At 41.5% G+C, this 26686-nt stretch overlaps 1 protein-coding gene across 4 annotated transcripts in view; it reads left to right on the forward strand.

The window, feature by feature from the left end:
* Positions 1–26686, forward strand: part of frmpd3 (FERM and PDZ domain containing 3) — a 63430-nt gene that overhangs the window by 24080 nt on the left and 12664 nt on the right. For 2 of the 4 annotated variants that reach the window (XM_079556746.1, XM_079556747.1), the window contains exons 3-7: positions 23419–23531; positions 24991–25145; positions 25225–25327; positions 25589–25634; positions 26485–26589. In XM_079556746.1, coding sequence (XP_079412872.1) covers positions 23491–23531; positions 24991–25145; positions 25225–25327; positions 25589–25634; positions 26485–26589 — 450 coding nt within the window. In that variant the 5' untranslated portion in view covers positions 23419–23490. Of the gene's footprint in view, positions 1–23418; positions 23532–24990; positions 25146–25224; positions 25328–25588; positions 25635–26484; positions 26590–26686 lie in introns of those variants that run through there. The other 2 variants (XM_079556749.1, XM_079556748.1) reach the window with 2 other exon arrangements.

A 26686-nucleotide genomic window follows, 5' to 3' on the forward strand; every position in this document is an offset into this window, starting at 1 on the left:
CTAGACCAATTCCTTCTGTGTTTATTCTGCATTTCCTCACTTGAAAACAGTGCTCTGTATTTTTCTTTACTAGCTGTGGAAAAAATCCTTCACTGCTATTTTGTTTTTAACCTTGTGAACTGCGGGTTTTGCTTGTGGTCAGATGTGCTGTGTCTCAGGACATAAACTCGGTGGGTGTATGAAGCCCGTTGTGTTGTGTACAGTAAAGGTGTTATCACATCTGCAGTGGGTCCATAGCGCTGCCGCAGTTCAGACGTGTGTTGGCCTGAGCCAAAGGCGATCGCTGCTCAGCTCTGTGAGAGGGAGTGTAATGCTGCAGAGCAAATGACTGCAGCCACAACCATCACGTTTGCAGCAATCTTTGGCAATAGTCTGCCAAGGATGTGCTGAAGTAAAACGTATCCATAGTCCTCAATCATATAATAACCTGTAAAGTCTGTTATCACCACCACGCAAGCTGCTCAAACAAAAGGGTGGTCAACAACTGGAAGCTCCATAATTGGACTTATGAAATAATATACAGTGTTGGCAAACATGCAAACCATGTTGTTTATCCCTCCAGCACCTCGCGATCCTAATCAGCTCTCTTTATTGTCTCAGAGAGGCAGCCACTTGTGCTCGCTGGGACCTTATGTGCTGACTCATCACCACAGTGTTACATATTTTAGAGATTCATTATAGCAAACAATCCATTTTATGAGACTGGTGCCAGATCTATAAAGATATGGACCGGTATCAAGGTCAACTTGAAGTACAGAGTTGTGCCTCATAAAAACAATGGGCGTCCCGACATTTAACACTGTTAGTAATTTTGTCTCATCTTCGACATGACACATTCATTTGCATCTTAAGCAGTAATCCCTGTGTTGTGCCTTACATGGTCTGTCATGGTTTTGACCATAGTATAAAATGACACTAATGCTGCGCTGTTGTTTATCGCTCCTGATATAATGCAGTACATGTTACAGTGGTGGGAAGTACTTGAAACAGAGCGAACTGTGCCGAGTGGAGGCCCAGAGGACTCGCTGAAAGGGCGGTAGACTACACAGTGGTAGCCTAAGCTCTCTGATCTACCTGAGGGAATAACCGCACACCTGAAGCATATGGAACAGACAGCACTTTGTTTTCCAGCTGTCTCTGTGGCTCATAATATCAGGCTTTGGTGACGTGTTGTTTTATTGCAGGGTATTCCTCTGTGAAATCTCAGACGAGGTCTTAAAGGCATCTCTGAGAAATATGAGGGCTTAGTGCTAGGCTTGACTACAATGTCATACAATGGGGGCAAGATAAGTGCATGGTGCACTGTAAATATTTGCCTGCTTCTCAGTTTGCTCACCTTGCACTTTCAGTCTTGAACAGCATAAGAATGCGATACATATTGTGATAGAATGAAACTATTAGCTGCTGAGCACTACATTTGCCTCTACTTTATACAGTCTTTTAGTGTAGACTTGTGGTTCTCAATCATTCAATTTTTCCACACAAATGACTCTAAACTGCATTTTAAAGTTGTATTTTCTAATGAATCAATTTTTACCTCTGCTCGTTTCATAGCATTAGTACTTTCACCTGTACGTAACATGAATCGTTTCATGAAAGGCATAAAGGTCATATTTTATGATTCATAATGTGTGTATTGCTATGAGCGCTCGCCTGAACGAGCAGCACTATTGATTAAACAAGTCAAGTAACAGTCTGCTGTCGGTCTCTCTCCCCTTTGTCTGCTCCACAACATTAATGCGTTTGGCCCCAGCACTGACTCCTGTTACATCAGTCAGCTTCACTCAGCCTCTTCGTCAAAGGCCAGTCTCTCTTGTGCAGGGATTTCATTGTTCCAAATCCAGCTTTCCTCCTCTTATCTGTGCTGCTGGATTCCCGGTACACCCCTGACCCTGGGCTTCACGCCTGGCTTCAGTGTGCATTGACTTTTACTGTTTGCTTTTGCAACTCCTCTGTCAAGGAACATATAGTCTCCTCTTTGTTGATCCACATCGGCTAAAGTTGTGTGAGCATCAATCGTGCAGATTTTCTTATGTGAAACCCCCTAGGAGCTCAGAGTCCATTCTGCCGTCTGCTTCATCCTGTCATATACAGTAGCTGTGTGGAGCAACATGGTAGTACCACTGATGGCAGCTGCTTAAATGGTGGGCAATCATGATCCTTCCTCGGGATTGGATTAGCCTATTAATTATTACGGTATAAAAGTGCTACTACTGCCACTGTTTCTCCAAAAGGTCTTGAGCTAGATTCTAGGAGTATCTAGCTGTAGGGTCATCCTATTGTGCATGTTTTATGTTGATGGGAGAAACCAGTGCACTCGAAGAAAACCGACCCTGCTAACGTGCCACCATATTGACATATATATATGTATATATATATATATATATATACATATATATATATATATATATATTTCTGTGAAATCCTGGGCTCAAACTATCTGCACTATACTACAGTCAATATGGTGGCACGTTAGCAGTTAACATTGAGCAAAGATGTCATTTCAGGACATCAAATGTGCAAACAGTTAAAGTATGTACAATGAGTAAAAGCAACAATCTTAAGGGGCAGGAATCTATAATCTATAAACTATAATAGAAAACGCTATCTCTATGGCCGCCGCCTGGGCGCCGCCATGTTTATTTCCAATACCGACTTTGAAGCTAAGCAAGGAAGGGCCTGGTTAGGACTGGGATGGGAGACCGCTCGCGGCCATTGGCCAGAGGCCACCACGTGACCGTCCCACCCGCCGCGGGCATTGGCCACGGGTCCATATGGACCGCGGTGCTGCTGTCCGATGACAACCTGCCGTCACAACAACGCGAGTGCACGAGATCTGACTGCCGTGCGTGTGCGCGCATCTAAACAGGGCGATGTGTTCGCGTGTGTGTGTGTATGTGTGCGCGCGCGCATCCAAACAGGCCTATGTGTCATCATCACTCACCGCTAAACTGGAGCTGTAGACGCTCCGCACAGGTACAGTGACATCCTCCAAAACACATCTGCGCGTCTTTGTTTAAGTTTCTCCTGCAGTGACCGAGGCTGTGGTCCATTATAGATCCAGTGCTGAATGTCCGAGGTGCAGACACATGCGTAAGATCCAATCCTGGCCATATTCCGTCTCCAAAGTTTTGTCTCCGAAAAAAAGTACACGCAGAAACACGAGCTTCAAATGACACGCGCTGCTCCGAGTGCTTCAGCCTCCGTGTGCGGAAAGCGAAACTGAAACTACCACTTAACGAGCGCATGGCCTGCACTGTAGCTTTTTTTTTAAATGTATGTATTTTTTACCTTTGCTGCTGTACCATTTCTTTTCTATTTTTTCTTTACATTCTATAAAGCGGCTTTGACAGCATTGCCAATTGTATTCTAAGGATATAAATACTGTCTAATAACAAACAACTTATTCTTTTTTGGATTGCACATACACGTGATGCACCAAACCACGTGTCCTGCACCGTGAACCGAACCGTGAGAGCTGCACCCCTAATATTAATCCATAGGCCTACATCTTCCACTGTCTCTTGAATTCGATTCCCTGAGTTTATCGCACATATTGTCGTTGTAGTATATACAAAGGAGTACAGGTGCATCAAACACTCCAATTGCAGTTTGTTTGAAATTATTTTTAGCATTCATTATTTTACACATTTGTAGTGGCCATAGTTTTAGGAATGGCTTGGGACCCACTGGTCTATTTACTGCAGGTCTACAGCTATACCGAGTGACGGGTTATAGGGACTATACTGGACAGTTCTTTGTAATAACTCATAATCTCTGCATATCAAATGTGGAGACTAGCGAGGGCCGGCCGAAGGCCGGGTCTCAGCTAGTATAAACAATAAGGAAATAAAGAATAAAAGAAAAAAAGAAAAACATCTAGAAGGTCAGCCTCGGCAGTGCAAAGTTTACAGTCCTAGTGCAGGTTGTCAATAAGTGATGCTGGTACAGGGAATATGGTGTGTCCGCAAGTGTAGAATTTACAGTTGAGGCAAAAGTTAACATTGCAGTGTCGCAACATGTCTGGCAATAAGCCGCCTGCTCACACTGTGCGACACTGCTCTCCAATTAATCCCAGCAAAGGTCCAAAGTCATTATGTATTCACTATCCCTGTTCAAGCAAAGAAGAACACACACATACTCCCAGTATGACAGCAGCATTAAATTAGATACATTTTGAGTTAGGGCAAAATATTTGCTATATTTTGAATAGTTAGTTCTAGGGCTAATTTGCAAATTTCAAGCATCCCTAAAAACGTATAGAGCTTATGCGTGTGATGCCATAAGAAAAGAATGGCTGTCTCTTGAGTTATTCTTTGACGGTCCATTTTATGTTAATGTTTGATTTGTTCATTCATTTGAGGTTCCATTTCTATTTAGATTTAAAGATGTGCAGTGTGATGTAATAAGCTGCTGACCAAAAAAATGTTTTACACCTAATTAGAATAGTATATCTCACAATTTCTCCAGGTGAGTTAAAGATGTTTTCATATGTAAAATAAGCCTTCATCGTGTAAGGAAAAAATAATTTGATCATTAATGTCAGAAAAGCATAACTAAAGAAAATCCAGAGTAAATGTAATATTTCTTTGTGATCAGATGTTTACAAAGAGCCTGTCGACTCTACAGCAGGTTAAAATCAGCCAAATCCCATTATAGAGAATAGGACTAAAGCTCTTGTTGGACCCTGAAGTAGAGCGATGACATCATCCCTTAACAAACTTCTAGAAATAGAAGCTGCATAACCTGTAAAGATCACTTTTATGCCTTTTTGACACAGCAAATGATCTACGTGTGATTTGCGTATTCAGTAAATATTTTAATCTTTGACCAACAACTTTCTATTGACACTAATTAGACAGGGTAAACAAACAGCAGATGGCCATATCCTAGAGCAAAACGCACTAATATGTTAGCCGTCCATACTATTTCGCCAAATAATTGTTACTGCACATGGCAATATTATGTGAAGCAACATCCACATCGCTGGAAGCCACAATATTTACTGTACTGTAGCTGAATCAATGAGAAAATTGCTGTTGATATCATGATATATTGATTGTGTTCCTTTTGTTGTCTAGTTGCTCTACTTGTTTTGACATCTATGCATGTTTAGGTGAATGAAATGCATATCCGTTTCTCCCATATCTTAGCCTTGGAATAGCCTTGGAATATAGGCTATTTATAACATTATGACTACAGTCTAAACATTCTACTTTCAATTATTTGCTGACAGTGATATCATTGCAAATGTGATTTTTCCCGTAATGAACTAATGAGATTGTAGTGTAACGTCATTTCTCGCTATTTTAAGGGCCATTTGAAGCTGTGTTTCTGAACCACTGAGTCATTTGTATCATTTGCATTTGAATGTGCTGTGGAGTGTCTCAGGCAGGATATGAACAGAGGCAGAGGAATTATAAATGCAGATTTGTGCATCAGACTTCTGCTTATTGATGGAGCGAGGCCTAATTTTGGCATCTCTTTTTCATTTCTGAGCCGAAATGTTTTTGCTGGCGCTCTTATTTAGATGGCCGCTGTTTGCCAACATCCAGTTTTTGGAGCTGTATCCATAATCAGCGTTTTGTATCTTTCGGTAAAATGCAATGAGGGGATCCAATAGTCCCAGTTCTCAATTATCTTTTTGAATCTCATCGCTCCGTCTGCAATACTGGATTTTGTGGAAAGCTTCCCACATAGAAATAGGTTTTAGGTTGGTCTTTGTATGATCATCTCTGCACATTCAGCGGTGCGAGCTCATGCTGAGAGACGCTGCAGATCACTGTGCTGTGCAACTTGTCGAGCACCGCACAATAAATAAATCAACGTCTCAAGTTCACTGAAATGTTGGAACTGCTTTAGGATTTACAAGATGGAGAAATAGAGCATTTAAAGCTGCAAAGTGCGCGCTCAATGAGGAATATCTCGCATTTTACAGAATGAAAAAGGGAGATGTAACAGAAGCTGAATAATTCTAGTGTGGTGGAGGTCTTTGGGATGTGCCGTCGTAACCCTTTGCCGGTGTTATGCCCTCAGGCGTACAGTTCCTACAGCGGTGAAAACATCCAGTGCCGCGCGCCACAGGTTGCCATGGTGATCACTGACCGACCTGAGCTCTATGTAAATCGCCGCTTCCCAAGTCGACAGGTATTTTTGAGAAAATTTGGTTAGAGCAGCATGCTGTCAAAATGACAGACTGAATAACATTAGCTCGGTGAAAGGGGGCCATTCAGAAACGAGAAAAAGGACTTTGAGAATTGGAGCACTTTGAGAGAGAAGAACCGCACCAGTGCCCCCATCTCTGTGTTTTAATGATTTAGTATAGGCCTTCCCTTGAACTTGAGCCTTTTGTTCAGGGGTAAGTGCTTAATATTAGTGCAAAAAAGTGCAAAAGTTCAGTTTAGCCCTGATGTTTTTTTCCTTTTTTGCCTTGTGTGGTGTTGAGTTTGTATTTTTTTTTTACAGTTTCAACACAATTTGATTTAAAGAAGAACGAAGTAACTTGTTTACCTTAATTAAATCATTTTTGTGGTTCCTTTGGGGGTAATACAAGTGTTATGGGATGATTGGGGGATATTTCATCTGCCCCTGTTGTCTCTGTCCAGAAAACCACACTTGCAGCTTTCCCTGCCTCAATACACTGATGGAATCACAGGGAAGAAGCTAACAGGCTAACGGGCAAAGCTAGCTGTGGGCTAGCGCCACTTTAGCAGTATTTACAGTCAAGTTTGTGTCAAAAAAATATATATTTTCAATGTGTCTTTGAGTTGTGGCACAATGTACAATATCCCTCACTCACTTTTTTTTCCTTTTTTTTCCTGTCAGTGTAAATTTACACTCACGGAGTAAAAAAAAAAAGCAACATGCTATGACACCTGAAGTGGCGCTTATGGCCTCTAGGGGCATGAGTTAGTTAAAAATGTACTTTGCTTTTATTATTGTGTATAATTAATGGAACGAACGTCACAGTTATCTTATATGGCTATTTCTTCTGCACCAGTGGCTCATAACTCATTCGAAAACAAACAAATAAGTATAATTTGTTTCTTGACCGCCCCCTTGTGGTTATGAAGTATATTAGTCACCAAACAAATTCTACAAATCATCTAAAATAATAACTCATATTGGCAAAATTCACTCTACTTGTGTTTAACCTTTGTTGTATCTGCGTCCCTTCCTTTGCAACCGATTTGTATAAAACCTCAAATATAAAGGTAACGTTTGGAAAACTCTTTAAAGACTTGACATGAGAAAAACACTAACTGGGACACTTGAACGTTGTTAAGGACTGTTGAAGCATGAAATAGGCTTTCTGGTGAGAAAATGACTGGGACAGTGGCTCATGTGCCCTGCTATTTCTTAATTAAGTTCACATCTTATAACTGGCGCCTCTGAGCCCCAGAGTCCATGCAGGCTCTCCGTAATACTCTGCTATCCTTTTAATAATACATCTCCTGTGCTCGAAGTCCCCTGTAATTGTAAGGTCACACCATCCGTTATTGTAAACTTATAGCTTTTTCTGCATAAGCCTCTTTTGTCATATTCAGCAAAACATGTCTTCACAGTCCGCTAATTGTCAATTCAGTAACTAATTTAGGTCTTTTCTCTATGACTTTACAAAAAAACGAGAGAATGAAGCACCTTTCTCGAGTGAAGTCATTTTGGCAGGCTTTGTAATTAAGGAGGGAATGTACGAGAACACTGCCAGACCAAAAGTAAAAAAGCTCCAGCAGTGACACATAAGAAAAAGTGACACACTCTAATGCAGTATTTCTCCACACCGTCTTTGATTAGGGCATGCAATTGCTGTGAGTGTGACATCGTTTTCATAAGCTTCTGCACCTCCACTGTCGCATTCATTTTTCACCAAGATCTTGTATTGATGATAGGGGAGTCGGACTCTGCAGCGTGGCTCCCGATGTTACTTGAGTATGTGCGGGTTCAGGTTGGGTCGGGCGGGCTGTTTTAGAGCCAGTTTTTAGGGGTGGTTGTGTGGAGTTTGATTTTCCTTCGGGCTGAGCTTGGCAGGGTCAGGAAAAAGTTGACCCATGCCTCGCTAAGGATCGAGATGCGTGTTGTGGTGTTTTCTCCAATGAAATCACCCCGGATTAATGCAATGCTTCTATTTTATTCTAGTTATTCGGTGCTATATTGCATAACAAGGTAGCAAAGGTCCGTAGTTACGAAGTTAACCTAGTTTTGCTTCTTCTTTTAAGATTTTTCTATAGCTTTTCTTCTTTATTTGTCCATGGCTTGCATTTTGTATTGGTTATATCACACCTCCTGGAAAATCCACCATTCTCTGTGGATAAAATAAGCAGCGGTGTAACCATAGACCCAGGAAACACACTTCCTGAGGGACTTCTTCAAGCAGACAAATAGATTCACTCTCCCTCCCTCCTCTCCTTTTGACACAGTGGCGGATGCATTATGCTTCAGTGTGATGGGCGTGCATACTGTATGTGTGCGCTCAGGCGCGATGTGCTGCGGTCCGCGATGAGCTCAGAGAAGTCCTCAGATAAGAAACATATCAGAGAGGAGCACCTGCCTGGCTGCCTTCACGCTCACTGTGAGAATCTGCCAGTAAAACAAGCTGGATTCACGGCATAGTGTTTTTGTTGACTCAACCTTCGAAATATGACTTTTTGAAGATTTTGGACATTGCGGTGTTGAATCTACCTCAATGATTGTGGATTCCGTTTTTTGTTTTTAAGCCTATGTGGAATTTGGCAGTGATTTGCCTTTTTTTTTTTTTTACATCTGTCATTTTGTCATGAAGAGCCAGCTGTTTTGATTTGGGACATTTTGATGAATAACTAATTTTTATTTGTCATTAAGTTAACAAAATGTGGAAAATGAGTCACTCAGATGAAATACAATTATAAGATACTTCAGCTCCTCTGGCGAAGTTGTACAGAAATAGTACAATCAAATACAACCTTTTTTTTTAGACACTCCACTAGAGCCTAAAACATTCATAGAGCACAACAATCGTGTGCGTAAATTACGAGCTTCGAAAATTAAAAAGTGCTCTGCAACTATGCTGTTGTCCCAGACGTCTCGCCAGACCCACGGTGTTAAATTTCTAAAAACATTTAATCAATCACAACGCGTCTGGTGTGGCTCTCTCTTTGCAGCTCAGTGATGCAGATTGAAGACATGCCAGAACCGCTTTTGATGCACACTTTTCTTGTTAGTCATTTTAGGCACTTGTTTATTTTGTGTTCAGCATCAAAAGCCTAAGCATATGTTTACTCTGACATTTCCCTCTTACGTTCAGAGCTAGTTTGAAGTGGAGGCAGCTTCCTCTGATGCTATGAGAACCGTCTGGATTAATATAGTCTAGTCTATGTCTATTAAACCTTCATGGGTTTTTTATTAGAATTTTACATCAAATTCTAATATAATAATGAGCTAAAAAAGTTTACATATTGAACTGAATATTTAAACTATGAATGTGGACATTGTCATGGCATCAGGATTGTTGCTTGTTTGTGCCTCATAACAACTGTCACAACATTGTAATTTTGCAATCAGGTGCTTTGTCAAACATCTCACACATGGTTGGGCAGAAACTACCACTCTGGGCTGATGAGCGGGACAGATGAGCTGTGACCAATAACTCCGGAGAACGGCAATGAGTGGAGGTGGGGTGTAACATTTTTAATCAGTATTTCAGTACTGCTGCAAAGTGTACTGAGCAAAGTGTATGTATGTTTGAGATCTGTGGTGAATCATGAGTTGATAGATTTCATAGACTGGAGGTGGTTGTGATAAGATAGTACTGACTAACTCACTAATCTCTGCTAAAATACAGATCAAATACAATCCTTTAAGCCCATTTGCCTTATTAACGCCTTTATTGGGACCATTGCTAATTCAATAAGCAAGGCTAAATGTGTAGGTTGCAAAACTGTAGAAGTGCAACCACACAAAAAAAAGGCCTGAGAATTTTCTTTATTCTGATCTGTTCCAAATGCCTCTTAGTCAAAAGACACAAAGGATCATTTGACTGGACACAACAGACCCCCGAGAGCATCACCTGCAATCTAGTTGATTATCTCCACATTCTCACCGACTATCATCTGCTGGTGCCCTTTGGTACACTCAGTTATCACTGCCGGGCTGCTGATATGGAGGTACGTTATTGATTAGAACCCATTAACAGCGATAAAAGTGCAGCGCTGCAGTCTGATTCATCACAACTCAGATATCACTCAGTGGGCCACCTACACTCGCTGCTGGATATATGTGGGTGCTTATCAAGACCCAAATGTCTCAAAACACAAGAGTAGTATCACAGCTTTTAGTCATTAGAACGCCTTTGCGGTGATTTGCATATTTAAAACTTGGACACAGCAGCATTTACAACATGACAACACACTTTCAATAACAGCATTATTTATTAGAGCTCCATATTAACTGATAAACACATAGTATTGGCATTTGAACCACTGTGATTTCAAACTCTTTGATATCTCAATTGCCTTTGCTTGCAACTGAATTTTATTTGCCCATAACAACCACAGCCACAAGTCCATGCAGCCAGTGGTTCTGCCTCAATTCAAAAGTAAAGCTCCTTTCGATGTGCATCACAGCGAGCTACATACACCGCAGTGCTCTCCTCTGCTCAGGCTGCATTAACAGGATTAAGCTCCACCAGGAGCCCGGCACATATATTCATTTCCTCCACACACCAGTCGCATATGAGGTGATACACATCTTGGGCCTCCTCTCTAATGGAGATTCTAATCTAGATTGGCTCTTCATCATTAAGATGCTGTGTTTGTTTATCTTTAAAATAAGTCACTGTTGTGTCAGAGTGAATGAAGAAATAACATATGTAATCAGTTTTACAAATGATAAAATGTATGTAAGCCTTTATGTATGGAGTTTGTATGTTCTTCTCGTGTTGGTGCAAGTTTCCTCTAGGTGTTGGTTTCCCCTACCTCCACAAACATTTCACTTTAAACAAAAACGCACAGTTCCCGTTTCGTATGTGAGAGTCTCTATATTACATGGTTAGCCCAGGAGCCTATGGGCAGTTTAAGTCGGCCCAGGTTCAGGGTTGCTGCATTGTGACGTAAGAACAATGGTTTGGTTACTATGAACAGATTTGATCCCGTAGTGAAATCCAGGGATGCATAATAACATACAGAGATTTTTTATACCTGTCTATAGAATAGTGAATTTAAATACAGACAAGTGGGAAGGCTGTTTTTGCTGCTGATCTAAGAGGCAAAGAGAAGGAGGGGATAGTATTTGAGTGTCTCTCTGTGCATGTGGCGTTGGGCGAGCTGCCCAGAGCTGTGAGCTTCACTGGAGGGTGACAGGAGAGAGACAGAGGCGCTCTGCTGCTGTCACGGCCGCTCGGGCTCTGTTTTCATCTGTGAGAGACTGGCACTGGGGCTGGCTGTGGCTGGCTACATCATTTGCACTCCATGTGTGAAAGAGCCAGGCCTGGTCCTTACATAATGCTCCCATTTGCAGCCTGTTTAAACACAATCGAGAAAGGAGAGATTGATTTTGTAAAGGTCAGGTGTATTAGCCTCTGCGTTCGCGCCTGCTCCATGGTCAACTCTTGAAACTTTAGTCATATTTACAGCATCAGAAAATCGCTGCAAAAATGTCTTATCATTGAAATGTGAAGTTGAAAAGGATGGTTGATTTCAGGCAGAGAATAATGCAGCTAAGTCTGACTCCAACTCTTCAGCTGAAGACTGATGAATCAAATGTAGTCAAGTGGAAATCTCTGCAACCTCAGAACAGACTGAATATAAATTCAAAAGAAACATCAGAGCTGCTCATTGGAGTATGGAACTATTCATTTCAGATTCCCTTTTAACTTGGAAATGTTTGCAGTGACAAAAATGTTTAATTTACCATATTTTCTATGTGTGCAATGTATTTTAGGAGATGCATTTACAATAATGATCATGTGGTTTAGCTCCACCACTATCCATTTCCTCAATTATGATCGTTTTGTCTAGACAAGGCCCCTGTCGTCCTTACATTGAACCATCAAAATCATTATAATTAAAACTATGTCTCAGGTGAACTCCACAGTTTTTAAACCATGCATGCTTTAGACTTTATATTATCAATAAATCCAAAAATGCAACTATGGCCAAGGCATTAATATGAAATGTTAATCTCCCTTTAGGCGCCTATCCATATGTTGTTGCTGTAGGCAATGCATTTTCAAGAGAAGAACATGTTAAATGATTCTGTTTTAGGGAGATTGCGTTTGTGGTCCTGTGCCAAACCAGTTTATTAATGCACTCTGCTGCTTCCATCTCTCTACCATCTGTTTAAAAGTCACACAGTTATATTATCTACATTATGCTTCCATACAGTATTAGATGCTCTCTGCTCTCAAAGGAAGTGAATTGAAATGTCAAAAAAAAAAAAGAAAAAAAAGAATTTAGAATATAGGATTTTGGCTGGTGTTGCAGGAAACATATGCTGCGAACAAAAAAGACTTGCATCAAACCCTATTATCATGTTTGCTGGCATATTTATGACCTCCACGGGGTGCCGCAGTCTCCGGACAGCTTTAAAGTCTGCTCCTTGCCCTCCATAAATATTTCCTTTTACTGCCCGCAAGTGCTCAAAGTTGTAAGAGGCTATTACATGGATGAGTTGAATTTCTTAACCTCATCCACCTTTTATCGAGAAAAGCGAGCGAGCCCAGCGACCTGCGGAGATGGTGAAACCCGACATATGTTTGTCTAACCTATAGCTACCTACTCCTAAATTATTGACCCATCCATCGCTGCTCACAGTCACTGGCCGTCATATTTCAGTCTCATCATGTTGAAGCTGAACTTTATGATGCTCCTCCAACTTCAGCTGGGTCTGTTTTCACATTGAGACAGGCTTTGCGTGTTGTGCAGTTGTGGTACAGCTATGTAGAGATAAGAACATCATAAATCATACAGGAGCTTATAAACGTGGACCACATATGTTTACAGGCCACAAAAAAAAACGACAGTCGCAGCTAGCACTAGCTAACGTTAGCATAGCACGATGCTAACATAGAGCATCATGTTCTCCGTTATTTTAGTATTTATGGGCTGTTCATGCTCTCCATGTCTTTGTATCTTTATTGGGTAGAAAACTATATTAATAATTCTGCATTTGTTTAAGTAGGTTTTCTTTGTTTTCCCCCTTAACAGTTTCAAAAACGTGACCATATATGGGCGATTCCAGAGATGCCGACTGTTGTCCATTGTCCTCTTCATTTGGGTTGATGGGGGAAAATAGAGCAGCTGGAGGAAAACCGACAAGGAGAAAACTCCAAACTCCACTCAGAAAGGCCAACAAGGTCCTTCTGGTGAATCAAGAGCACAAACCACTCATCGCCATGCTGCCTATACCACATAATGCTACTACTGAACATTGCCTCAACAGAGTAACTGTCTGGTCTTTACGCGTGCGCTCAGTCGCGCAAAAAGACCAAAGATGTTTGTTAGCATTTAGCCTCTCCTCCTCTCCTCTATGGGGCCAAACGGGGGTGAAGTTGGAAGCGACCAAGTACTTTCACCTTTCCTCTATTTAAATACAAGTACATGAGTGGTTACACAGGCCAAGTATAGTTACACAAAATTAACAGTAACACTTTACATTACGCGCCGGTAAGTCCTTGGTACTTACAGTGGTAATTCTAGATACTTATGGTGGTACTTACAGTGGTAAATACTAGTAATAATAGTGGTTCTTCTAGGCACTTATTGTGGTACTTGCAGTGGTGCTTATGGTGGTACTTACAGTGGTAGGTACTTATTGTGGTACTTAAAGGATACTATAGTGAGAATTACAAGGTATGCACTTCTAGAAACAGTGGTAACGTTTAGTAATAAAGGTTGTACTTCTTGTTTTCCCTAATGCTGTTTTATGTTGCTTTATAGTCACACAATCCTAGAAATTACCAGTAAGTACCATAGTAAATAGAAGTACAACCTTCATTACTAAGAGTTACCCCAGTATCTCTTAGTAATGAGAGATATAGTGGTAACTCTGTGACTCCCTAACCCTATCCCCAATTACAAGTAATTACCACTTTTAATGCCACAATAAGTACCACTGTCATTACTAGTAATTACCACTGTAAGTACCATGGACTTACCGGCCCGTAATGTAAAGTATTACCAAAAGGTTTAGTATATTGTAAGGCATAATAACACCATAGGAGCACTTCAACGATATTACTGTGTGGAAGTGGAAGAGCTTGGTCACTTCTAACTTCAACCCCGTTTGGCCCCATAAAGGAGAGGAAGCGAGGCTAAATGCTAACAACATCTTTGGTCTTTTTGCGTGACTGAGCGCAAACGTAAATACCAGACAGGTACGTATCAACTCGTCTAAGCCCAAGTAAGTAACATATCTCAGTATGGAAAATCGTTGGCCTATTCCCTTAATTGCTGTGTTGAAAGACAAATTTCTGCTCCATTGAACAGGCAATAAAGTTTTATTCTATTCTAAATCATAAGACGAGATGTGGGGACATTATTCAGATTCTATGTGTCTCATATTGAAGCAGCAGAAACTCTGATGCTATCGGAAATTACAGCATCCACAATCCAAGCATCTCGTGTTTGAGAAAATGAAAAACAAATAAATTCGATACAAGAAAATGGAAAACAATGCATGATATATTACAGTGAAATTCACTAGAGTACATTGCATTGAACAAACAGTTTAAAGGCCTGTCTAAGGATCTGGTGCCAAGTAATTATCTGTGACCTAATACAATGCAGTTCAATGTGTGAACCATGGTCTGCAGGATGGGTGACCACAGGGCCTGACTCTTTCAATGCCTCTTGATATATCAATGACAGACATTTCCAGGGTTGAAGATAAAACCTCTCCAATTATGCTTTTACAGGGGCCAGGCGAGGAGCACATGTTTTGACACATCAGATAAAGTAACGCAAATGCAGTCATGTGACACGGAGATGGGACTGTCCCTGCGGAGAAGTGTGGCTCTAACCTTTGACCATGAGCGCCGACGTACCCAGCGCCAGCACATGATCTGTCTTTAGATGCGAGGGCCGGGGTTAAGCCAGTGTGCAGACGCTGCTTCAGGAAGCAAGGTGGGGAAATTCATTTCCATGTATCAGTGAAGGTCATGTGCTGCGTTGATGGCTTTAATAATTAGGTGGAGCGGCAGCGGAGTGTATAGGCCTACCCTGTGCCAAGTCGCTGTTATAGAAGTTAGCTTTTTAATCATATGTGTGTCATGATCTTCTGCTGGTCTTTGTGTTCTTCTGTTCTATGAATATGTATTAAAATGATACCGGGCCAAGCATTTTGTTATTTAATTCTCAAACATGTTATATACTAAGCCTCTCAATTACCAGCCATTCACCGCCCACACATGCATTTCTTGACATTCGCTCTATGCAACCATGTCATCTCATTTCAATTATAAAGGCAGAAAAAACACCATGAGTAGACAGGAGAAGAGTGTCGCCTTATCTCACTATAAGACGAAACTGATTATTAGAAAGACATGCAAATTAATCACTGGTGGCTGACATTTCTGTTAATAGCCTTCAGATAATATTGTAAGATATATCATGCTAAAAGCTGTCTGAGATCGTTCATCTTCATTTGTCTTGGTGGAGATGCAAACTGAGACAAAATGGCTCTGAGGAGGACGGTCAGACGGAGAGCGAGGACAATAAGACGCCAGTGTGTTTACAAAGTTAGGCCCTCGCTGAACTGATATCTAAAAAGATAGGAGTGTGTTTTTCATCTGTATTTGGAGCGTAATGGGATCTGGGAAGGGATTTGAAATGACATGCCGTATTGCTGTGTCTTTGAGCAAAAGTCATACCAGTCCACAGCGTTTTCTGGAAGCTTCTTTATTTTGGTACAAAGGAGACACCAGTGTAAAGCAACAAAAACAAACCTCTGGTCCACAGTTTGTGTTAGGTTTGCGGTTTTATCCCAACCTTAGAAGGTATGTAGTTGCATATGAAAAGAATGGCCTGAAATGCAGGTGAAACGTCCATTTTTTTTTTTCCTGTTCTATCTTTTGCCTCCGGTGTTGCCACAGCATCACGTGCATGGCACTGTTCTTGAGTTTTTGGCCAACTGTAGTATAGACCAAAACTAATAAATTTATGAACTTATTTACTCTGCTGGTTTCCCTGGATAACCCTGTAAGCCCTTAAACATCCTACAAACCCCCAGACTCCAAGAAGAAGAAGAGCTTTGACTTTAAACATACTCATCTTATGCAGGCACTCGTAAATAGGATTAATCCTGGGGGTAATGATGGCTTGTTTACTATTTGCCAGTAACTGTTTGGGTCTTAGCAACACTTCTGACATTGCTACATAGCAAAGGATTGGCCTTCTTGTTGTGCACAGGATTTGGCATATTGTGTTTTGTACGAACAGTTTACTGATTTTGTTTCCTGACACAACAATCATTTAGGACTGGCCACCTTGTGGCCCTATCTAGTAAAAGGATCTTCTTAGAATTGCTCTTTTAACACTGATAATAACATTTTATTTTGGGCACAAAGGAGCATCGGACAAAGACCAAAATCAGGAGACACTTGGCACAAAGCGCTACAGCCTGAAGGTCTGACGTCCTCTATTCTCGCCGCATCAATCACCTCTCCAGCTGTCGCCTTCACCTACGGCAACAATTCTTTTCAAAAGGGGCCGTGAACGCTGGCTGTTTGGGAGAGACTGGGCGGCGTCAGACCAACACTGACAGAAGGAGCGGGCAAAGATTAACAGGAAAAGACAGGGACAGTCGAGGTGGGCAATACGTCTGGAAGTGAAGGAAGAAACTACTCAGCGTTTTACTAAATGGATGCCATCTGGTCAAACTGGGACAGCATTTATGTGCACAGAAGAGGGAGAGTTTAAGCATGCTGGCAGTAAGGGCACCAGACGGCAGTGGACTGGCAGAATAAACAGCTGCAGCTTTATTTCAAGGAGTGCCGGCGACAATCGCAGACTCTGCGTGTAGACACTGTGTGAAGAAGGATAACCTAAAGGGCTCATACCAGAGACATGTGGATAACAGTCAATTTACATGAATGACACAAACTGAAATAAGGCCAAGGACAAGACTTCACAACATTTTTTCATCAGAAATAGTTGAAAATCTCCAACAGCTCTCAAGCCCTCACCAAGTAGCTCGCCAGCTTGCATTATTTGTCTACGCTGTGACAAGTCCGCTTAAGTTGCAAAGTTCTTCTTCTTCATCCATCAGGTCGACTCCGACCCCTGGTGACCAAATCGACTAGGCATCTCCATCTCATCCTGTCTCTTGCCATAACAAGACAGTTCTTCAGAGTCATTCCAAGTTGCAAAGTTACATTTCCGTAAAGTTCCTAGACATTTTTGTTTTGTCAAAATAGCTCACAGGGTCGAAACAGTTGGAGGCCTCTGACTTATGCAGTATGTTGATCATTTACAGTTTGATATTGATCGTGCAGTTTTTATACTTCATTTCAATTACCAAGGTCCTACTCGTTCCATATTTTGTTGCAATGACACCAGACTTAGGATATAAAGATTGACTGCGTGTGTACTTCTGGATGCTGGTTACCCGTGATGTGACGAGTGTGTGCTCCATGTCTCTGCGTAGAATATTTGAAAAGTCACTGACAATATCTATCCTTTAAAATAGCTTAAATTGTTTCTGATGCCAGGTTGTGCTATAGTGCAGCTGTCTGTCCATATCAGGGGGCACCTCGTCGCAGAGCTAGGTGGTTGTAATCACTGTAGAGTGTGGTCCGTAGTGGTCCTTCGAAGCAACATGGGTCATGCCCCAAGAGCGTAAAACTGCTAGAAGTGTGTGCTTGCAGAAATGGCACGTTATGATATTAATTTTAGCGCAAGTAGATTTTTTTTATGTTAACATTAATTTATATTATGAACACACCTGAACTCATCCAATTTTCCATCATTATATGAAATTGTTTAAAAATAAGGGATGTTTAATGGAGCTCTGTCCTCCCAGTGAACGTACCTGCTGATGAGCATTTATGACACAAGCTAAACTTTGGTGTCATGCTGCTTATAGACATGTACACTGTAATATATAACAGCCTGTTCACTTTTACAAATATATGGACCAGGATGTGGCATTTAAAAAGACAGATACGTAATGTACGTTACCTCCAGTTTCTGTTCAAGGGCCCATTTCATTAAGGTCAAGTAAATGGCAGAAACAATAAAGGTTTTATCAGTAAGAAAGGCCGCTGCTCACTTTGACCTGTCTCTTTTCGGACTGAAATTGAATGCTTCCCGGAAGCTACGTCCAGACACGAGCACATTTACAGAGAGGAGATGATTAGGCCCGGCGCCGATGGCATCGTTTGATTGGCTGTCTTTGTGCAAAAGAGTTTCTATCACACTGAAAACCCATTTTCACCAACTGCAAATGTATAAATATCCATATATGAAGTTTAGCTTACAGAAAACAGATGTCAATAACTTTCATTCAACTTTCAGAGAGCCCCACATAACAGTTTAGCAGCCAGCCTTTGTCCAAAAAAGCTACTTTCACAGCACACTGGGGAGATTACACCGTTGACTCCGTCATAATCCTAACAGGATTTTTTCAGACTCTAGGATTTGTTACATGATACATGCTGCCAGTGTGAACTCAAGACTGATGGGATATTTCTGAATACCAATGGCACAGGGCTCTGTCGGGTTTTCTATTCAAATACAGTAACTGGACACTTTATTCTACTTGCTTTTATTGTGGAACTCTCTAAGGAACTGGAAAATATATATATAAAAAAATAAGGTACAATTATTTCTTCAGTAAACATTTTTTTTCTTGATTAAGCTGTATCTTGTGCTTTTATCCATATGGTTACAGAGTCAAGATAAGCCATGCTCACTACCACAGTTCAGGACTATCAACATTTTTCTGCCACTGAACTGCAGTATGTCGATAAGGCCAAGATGGATTGCATATCTAATTGTGTGTGATGGCACTTACTGTCTGAAGTATGATTTGCTTTTTGAGCAGAGCTAGCTAACAAATTGAATAGAGTGCTGTTTTAAAAGCGTTCAATGTCATAGTCTACAATTTGCTCTGGTTCTATTCCCAGTCAAATCTTTTGGAAAACAAAACTGTAATTGCCGCTTTCTGAGTAAAGCAACTTGGGGATTGGTAAATACAGTAAAAATAACAAAGGCAAACTGAATCCCATTCATTAGGACGTGGCCTCCTCTCAGCCATTTCAGGCTTTGCTACTTTCAAAAATGTCTTTCATTCACATCGAACTGAGACACTTTCTGTTTTGAAAACCAAAAATATTGGCAGTTTCAAGAAAATGTCCTTGATTTCTAAATTTGAGTGACAGATCCGGCTCGCTGCGCCGTCTCAGAGACAATGAATCATACATCCACATCTGAAGAAAGTTAATGTGCTTTTGTTTCAATCAATCTCCTGTCACTGTAGTGAAATAATAATGCTCCAGTTAAATGATTTGTCCAGTTTATTAAAAGTTTTGATTTACGCACACCAACTAAATCCCAAACCCAAAAATCGCCTGTCGGAGGCTTAATTCCAATTTATAGGTTTAATTCAGCCATTAGCCAGACACCGTTAATTAACAATTAGTGCTAAAGCAAAGTAAGGGAGAAATCCTTAGGCGTGTTTAGTATGCACATAATTCAGAGTCATGTGGAAGTACTGGAGTAATTGTCACTGGAATAGTCTCTTTAATTCCTATTAAGCCGTAATTAAGCATCTACACTGAGGGCCTAAGATGCAACTCATGCTTATGGGAATAGCCTGAACTAATTAACAATAAATAATGTTGCTCAGAGCACGTTGTTGCAGTGTTCACTTACACTGGATGCATGAATATTTTCTATATGTTATGTTAATAGTCATCCAGAATACATTCGTAGTACATTATCATCGTATTTAACCCAGCTTGACCTGCATTTAGATATATAAATGCTTACTGTACCTCTACAAAGATGTTAACATCACAACGCACAGATTATGCTGATTTTGTTGATGTGTGTGGTACCTGCGGGGTTCGAAAGCACCATGTAACAGGCTTAGCGGGACGTTATTATTGCAAACCTGACGCACATTTCCTCATTCACTTTAAAATATCCTTAAAAATAAAAGTGCCTACTGCAAAATTGGAGCTTTAGTCCTTAAATCGACTCTCAAATATTGCCCCCAGCCTGAATTCTTGTATCCAAACTTCCCACAGCAGCTTTTATTATTTACCTCTCAGACTAATTTGCCTTTCCTCGTGGCAAATTTCCTCCTGGGCTATCAGGGGTTTTAATAAGAATCAGTGGGATCCTTTTGTCTCTCTGTAATTCCGCAGGGGTCTGTAATAAAACCCGCACCGACCATGACTGTGTGTGAGAAACGCTTTGCTCAGACTGTCCCTTCGGTGGACAGTGATACAGCCATGTGTCCAATCTAGGAATGAACAATTAGATGAGCATATTTTTCAACTTGTTGCACATTCACACATCGCTTGAACCAGCCTCTAACAGAGCGTTGACTAGAAATGAGTCACGGAGTTGTGTGCTATGATTTCAGCTGCAAAAAGAAGCATTACATATGATTCGCTTATGGATGATGAATACATTTGTTTCATGTCTTGACCCCCGCTTGAACCAAGCACGTTTTCTCCAGTTTGGCTTTACCCAAAACCTAAAGGCTGAAAAAAGCATCAAAATAGCGAGGATAGAAATATGCCCAAACAAAGGGAAAAAAACAAGACGAAAACATGACAAAAAAAAAGGCACAAAAAAGTAACACAAAATCATGATGAAAACAATAGAAAAAGCAATGAAAAAAGCAATGAAAAAGTGACACAAAAACAGACAACAAAGTTACCATCACTTTTGTAGGTCTTAGCTTTCAAATGAGCTCTCCAGAAGCTTTAAAGGTACTATACAGAGTTTAAAAATGTCAAAATTATGTATTTTCCTCCCCCTACATGTTAAAGCCACGTCCTAATGTGTAGAATGAGCTCAGATCTGTTCACCACAACTGCCTCTAAAATCCTGCCCTGTCACTCAAAAGTTGTTACTTCGGGTCAGAATTTCCGTCATGCACGAGCTTAAAGGGATATTTCAGGATTTTTGACATATGGCCTCATTTCCTAGTTATCCAGAGTGTCGCTGGAGTGTGTCAGACTGTTTTTAATGCAGGCTAGCTGTTACCGTAGAAATGTGCTAGCCTTGCACTAGCCTAGCGCCACTCGACTCTTCAAATATATAACTGCATGAATTACAAAAAAATATCTCCAGAAATCAGCAACACTCTGGATAATTAGGAAATGAGGTCCCTATGTCAAAAATCCTGAAAATATCCCTAATACAGAAGGTGCAGTTACACGCATGACCTGAGGTGGCAGTAGTGAGTATAAACTGGCCAACTAATCTAGTCTCTTAAAGATTTGGGTAAAACCGAACTGGAAAAAAATGCACTCAGTTCAGGCGCGGGTTAGAGGTTACAGGGGTTAGAGGTCAGTGACTTTGAGGGGCTGGAGTGAAGGGAGAGAGTTCAGCTCATTAGTATATACAATAAGAGATTAGTACAAACAAAAGTCAGCAGTTTATATTTTTTTCTTGTATTTTTCTTGCTAGAGATCCTTGCTTGGTGTGTTTTTTTCCTTCCTTTTCTCCAAAACATGCTCCATCTAGGTGGTCCAGACCAAACCTGGCTCAAGATCTGAAAACACGTGGGTCCCGCAGAGACACAGGAAGAGTTACATCCACAGAGAAACAGCCATTAACAGCAGCGACTTGCGTTTGGGCTGTAGAGTGACGGGAGGACAGCGGTGTTGCTTTTACTCAGAGCCGTTGCTTCAATACGAAATCAAACTACGAAACTGGAATCTATTTACGTGTAATTACAGATTCATCAAAACGGTCTAATTAGCGCCAGTTGGCAACGGGTGGTAAACTCATTACAATGCAAATCATGTCAGTCAAGTCCAAATGTCATTGTCAGAAGCAACCTGCTCTGGGGGCTGCTTAGACTCACACAGGCAATTGTGTATCTCCCCCCACCCCCACTGTCCAAGAGAAATATTGGCATCTGTCCAATATGGCCTCATCTCCCTCATGCACCTACCAAGACGCGTTCAGACCCAGGACGAGGTTCTACCTCTCGTAACCATAGTAACGTCCGAGCCTGCTGATGCCCTTGGGGGGGGGCTTCTTCAGTACTCAGTGCAAAGGGCACCCCCACTGCTCAGAGCCTGTTTAACTTTGCAAACATGGAGATGCTCAATGGTGCCTTCAGGAATTACTCACTGCTTCAGTTTCTTTCACCGCCTTCATGGCTATCGGAAATCAAAGTAACTTGTAATAGAACATGCTACGTGTTGTGTTGTGATTCTGTGCTGATGGTATGTTTGTATTGTAAATCTTACTTCCGTACTTGATGATTTACCCATGTCAGCCGGTGTGCATTATGCAAGATGTTTCTACCGTATCTTCGAGGATGCCACACTTTTCTGCGTCTTTGCCCTGAAGGAGAGCGATGGAGATACTGACAGCTTCAATTCACATCAACCTGCTAAATGCCTGGTCACGGGCCACTCCTTCAACATCCAACCACATTAGTGTCCTTCTGTAGAGAGGCTGACAGATGGAGTGTAGATAAAGGCTCGGGGACATCTGAATGAACCAAAACAGAGGGGAAAAAATCCATCATCAAAGTAGTCAGTGATGATTCTCATATTAAGATCTAAAATATTTTGCCAAACATCTGTTGCCTCATCATTTGTCACCTCTGTGCGCCTTCATCTTCAACAGGTGATGCTTCGTGAGTCCCTTGAATATTGAATGCTGTTGTTTTTTCTCCAGAGCAGTGTTTTAAAATAATTGTTGTGATTAAAATTCAGTGCAGGGACTTTTGGAAGCTTAAGGTAGAGCCAATTTACGATGCATCAAACCTCTATCTAATGACATGACACAAGGTTGGGATCAGCAGAGCATCAGTGGAATTATAAATGAGCCACTGTTATCACAGACGACAGGTCGCCTCCATATGAATCCGCTCTATTGACTTATATCTCTCTCAGTGGCTGTTGCTTTAGCTCAGAAAGGTGTTTGCTTTTGACAGTGTAACGCTGCATAGTAATGAAGGGTTGTTGGCTGTTTAGTTTGGTTTTTAAGCCCGTCTATGACGTACATCCAAATTGTTAGTCATTTTTCAATTACAAGCATGGTTAAATAAAAGAACGCTGCTCACGATTCACACAATCGGTTGGACACATTTCCCTTCATAACAAAAGCCCACATCAACTCACACTCGCTCTTTCAGTATGATGCCTCCCACTTATGGCATCTGCAAAAGTGACTGTGTGGGTCAAAGCGAGTGTATTTTACTACTGTGCCGCTAGCATTTTAAAAATGCCTGTGCTTTATGCCCATCCAGGTGAATGACTGCTACAACGAGAATCGTTCTTGCAGTGCAACCCTGTTCCATGCTGCTCCCTCCTCTCAGGGGATGGCAACGGTCCGGGATGGACACACACATGCAAATGACAGGTTTGTACCAGCATTTTAAATGCTCTTTACTTGTTACATGTTCACAAATATTTATTTATTTTTCAAAACTAATCAAGCTATTTATTTGGGCCTGGAATCTTAATACTGGCATCAAATTTGTGGCCTTACCGCCTTCGCTCTGCCCAATCCCGTCAGACCTTGGAAGCTAAGCAAGGAAGGGCCTGGTCGGTACTTGGATGGGAGACCGAGAACACCAGGAAGCCTAGCGAATGTAGTGAGTGAGTGAGTGAGTGAGTGAGTGAGTGAGTGAGTGAGTGAGTGAGTGAGTGGTGGTGGTCGGAGGGGCCGATGGCGCAGACTGGTTGCCTCGCTTCCGTCAGTCTACCCCAGGGCAGCTGTGGCTACAATAGTAGCTTACCACCACCAAGTATGGAGTGAATGAATAGTGCAATGTAAAGCGTCTTTGAGTGTCCAGAAAAGCGCTATATAAAACCGATGCATCATCATCATCATCAAATGTTGTCACTAGCAAATGACAGAAGGAAATTCATATTTTTTGAGGCCATACCGCCTTTGCAATGCCTGATCCTGTCAGACCACTCACTGACAACCCAGGCTTCCCGGTGTTCCCAAACGGTCTCCCTCCAAGTACCACCACCAAGTGTGGAGTGAATGAATAATGCAATGTAAAGCGTCTTTGAATGTCCTTTGAATTATAATTATTTAGTTATTTTTTTATTTAAAAAAGCCAAAAACAAAGACTGCAATCATTTTTTTTCTGTAGGAGTCGGTCTGATCGTGCGCCCGCTTAGTCAGTCACATTATAAATTACATCTTAATTTCTAGACCAAGTTATAGGCTAAGGAACTAATCCCTGAGGATTACAATTACATGTTCAGGGACTAAAACATAATCCAGATGAAGTGTTGATCAGACATAATTTATTTCAGTTTGAAAGAGAGATGTTATTAGGAGATTACTAGCCTGGCCTTAGCCATCCAGAAACTCCGTTCAATTATCATTTCCCTACATGTACGTCTGAGTCTGATCCCAGTGGCCGTGTTACATCGGTTGAATTTCTACCTACCATTCAGCGAGCGGGGGAGGCGGGTGTTGTAGGTGACGTCAAGCATTTGCGCCGCATTTGCTGGTTGTAGTTTGGCAATGGCGGCGGATACGAATGTAATAGAAGCTCTTCAATCCGTTCTGGCTCGGCTCCCAAATATCCAGAAATTAAAATTGAAGCCTTGGAATAGGCAATGAATGCTCCCAAGAGTTATGATAGCTTGCTTCACACACTCGGGAACATTAAATAGGCTACGTCAGGACCAAACGCTAGCGAAAATCAGATCCAATTGTTTCAAAGGAGTTCACCCCTCCCACCTGATAACGGAGCTCAGTTGTGAAGATCCAGACCCTCTGTACGAAACGCAACGTGTCCGACGGTATGGCAAAACCAGGTTAGGAGATTACATAATGTGGTGTGTCTTCATTGCAGCTGTGTAATGTTAGAGGAGGGCCAAGATGGTATGGACAGTGGCACCCTAAGTCCCCCTGCAGCTCGACAGGTTACTATCAAGAGACACCTCACAGAGGGCTTCGGCTTCATCGCAGGCAGCCAGAGACCTGTCATTGTACGCTCCGTCTCTGCTGGTGAGTGTGTGCTGTGCATACAGAGGAGAAATGCCTGTAAGTGCTGTATGTCGGTACTAAAAAGAGTCTGTGTCTGTAGACGGCCCTTCCTTTGGCAAGCTTCTCCCTGGAGATCAGATCTTGACCATTAACGAAGAGACGGTGAGCGACGCGCCGCGAGAGAGAGTCATAGACCTTGTAAGGTAACATCCTTTACTGTCCCAAGAGGGAGGGACACATAGGACGGGGGACAGGCGCTGGGACAGGGAGAGTGCAGCACGAGTAAAATGGGAGATCATGGACCAAGCTGTTTTTTTGCTGGTTGTGCAACACATTGAAACCTGGGATGAGTCTTTAGTTGCTGAAGGCCCGTGAGAAATGGCAGATAAAACTGAAGAAGCTCTCCAAATACAGTCTCTGTGCCCATGTTATTACCTAACACACTCCGCTGTGTCCTTCCACAGATGCTGTAAAGACACTATCGTTCTCACTGTGCTCCAGCCCCATCAGGTAAGAACATGCAGTTTCTCTTTCTGTTACCACTTCTATTTCACGTTATGCAATTTAATTTGTGATGTGTGTTTATAAAGTGTGTGCCTTTTCACACTGTAGAAATGTATTCTGAGATGAACCGTTGATAGACCCAGTAACCCCGTAACCAATATGGTGTCCAATAGGCAAAAAATAGTAATTACATACTTTTTAAATAATCATCTACTTTAAATACCTTCATAGCATTTATACTTGCGTGTGTTTTTTTTTATGATTATTTGCAGACATGGACAAAAAATGTTCTCAAATATATTGATTTAAATGACATTATAGGCTATATTTTTGATAGATTTTGTGGCTGTTTTTATGGAAAAGTGTGATATCTCTGGTTTCCGACACAAAAGACTACAACTATCTAACACCTTCTGTTTAAAAGTTAATTCCAAAAGTTGACAATGTTGGAACTCATGGGTGTTAAACAATTAAAGCTTAATTTGGCGCCCCCTCCATCAGATAGCCTTATGCTCCCGGGCCTGTGTGTGGGCAAAACAGGACTTAACATTAAATACTGGAAATTTGTATGCATCCGCCGTGACAGAAGAGTGAAAACGTAAATTTTATTGCCAAGCAAGCTGAAGTAATGTGATCATTTTAAACTCATCTTTTAATCTCCATGAATTTTAATCTTGACCCAAGATGTAAAAAATCGAAAATTCAGCAGTTGTGAGCATGCCATGTTATAAGATTAATAGTTGTCGCAGTGCAGCTGCATTAGCTGTTCTAAAACAGATCTTCTTGGCAGTCATAGAGCCATTTCTCTCATTTATGTTTTCACAAGCTGACTCAAGGGTTCTCTCTCCTTCCTCAGTCACCTAAGTCTGCCTTCATAAGTGCAGCCAAAAAGGCTCGTCTGCGAACCAACCCACCCAAAGTGCGCTTTTCTGAGCAAGTGTCCATCAGTGACCCAGACTCAGTAAGTCCTTCTCCTTGTTTTTACCTCCTGCTCTGCACTGTCCAGACAGACTGCAGCATCTGAAATAGAAGGGATTTGTGTATTGGTGCTGAGCTAA

Source organism: Gobius niger (genome assembly GCF_951799975.1).
Source record: "Gobius niger genome assembly, chromosome: 5".
NCBI classification, from domain to species: Eukaryota; Metazoa; Chordata; class Actinopteri; order Gobiiformes; family Gobiidae; genus Gobius; species Gobius niger.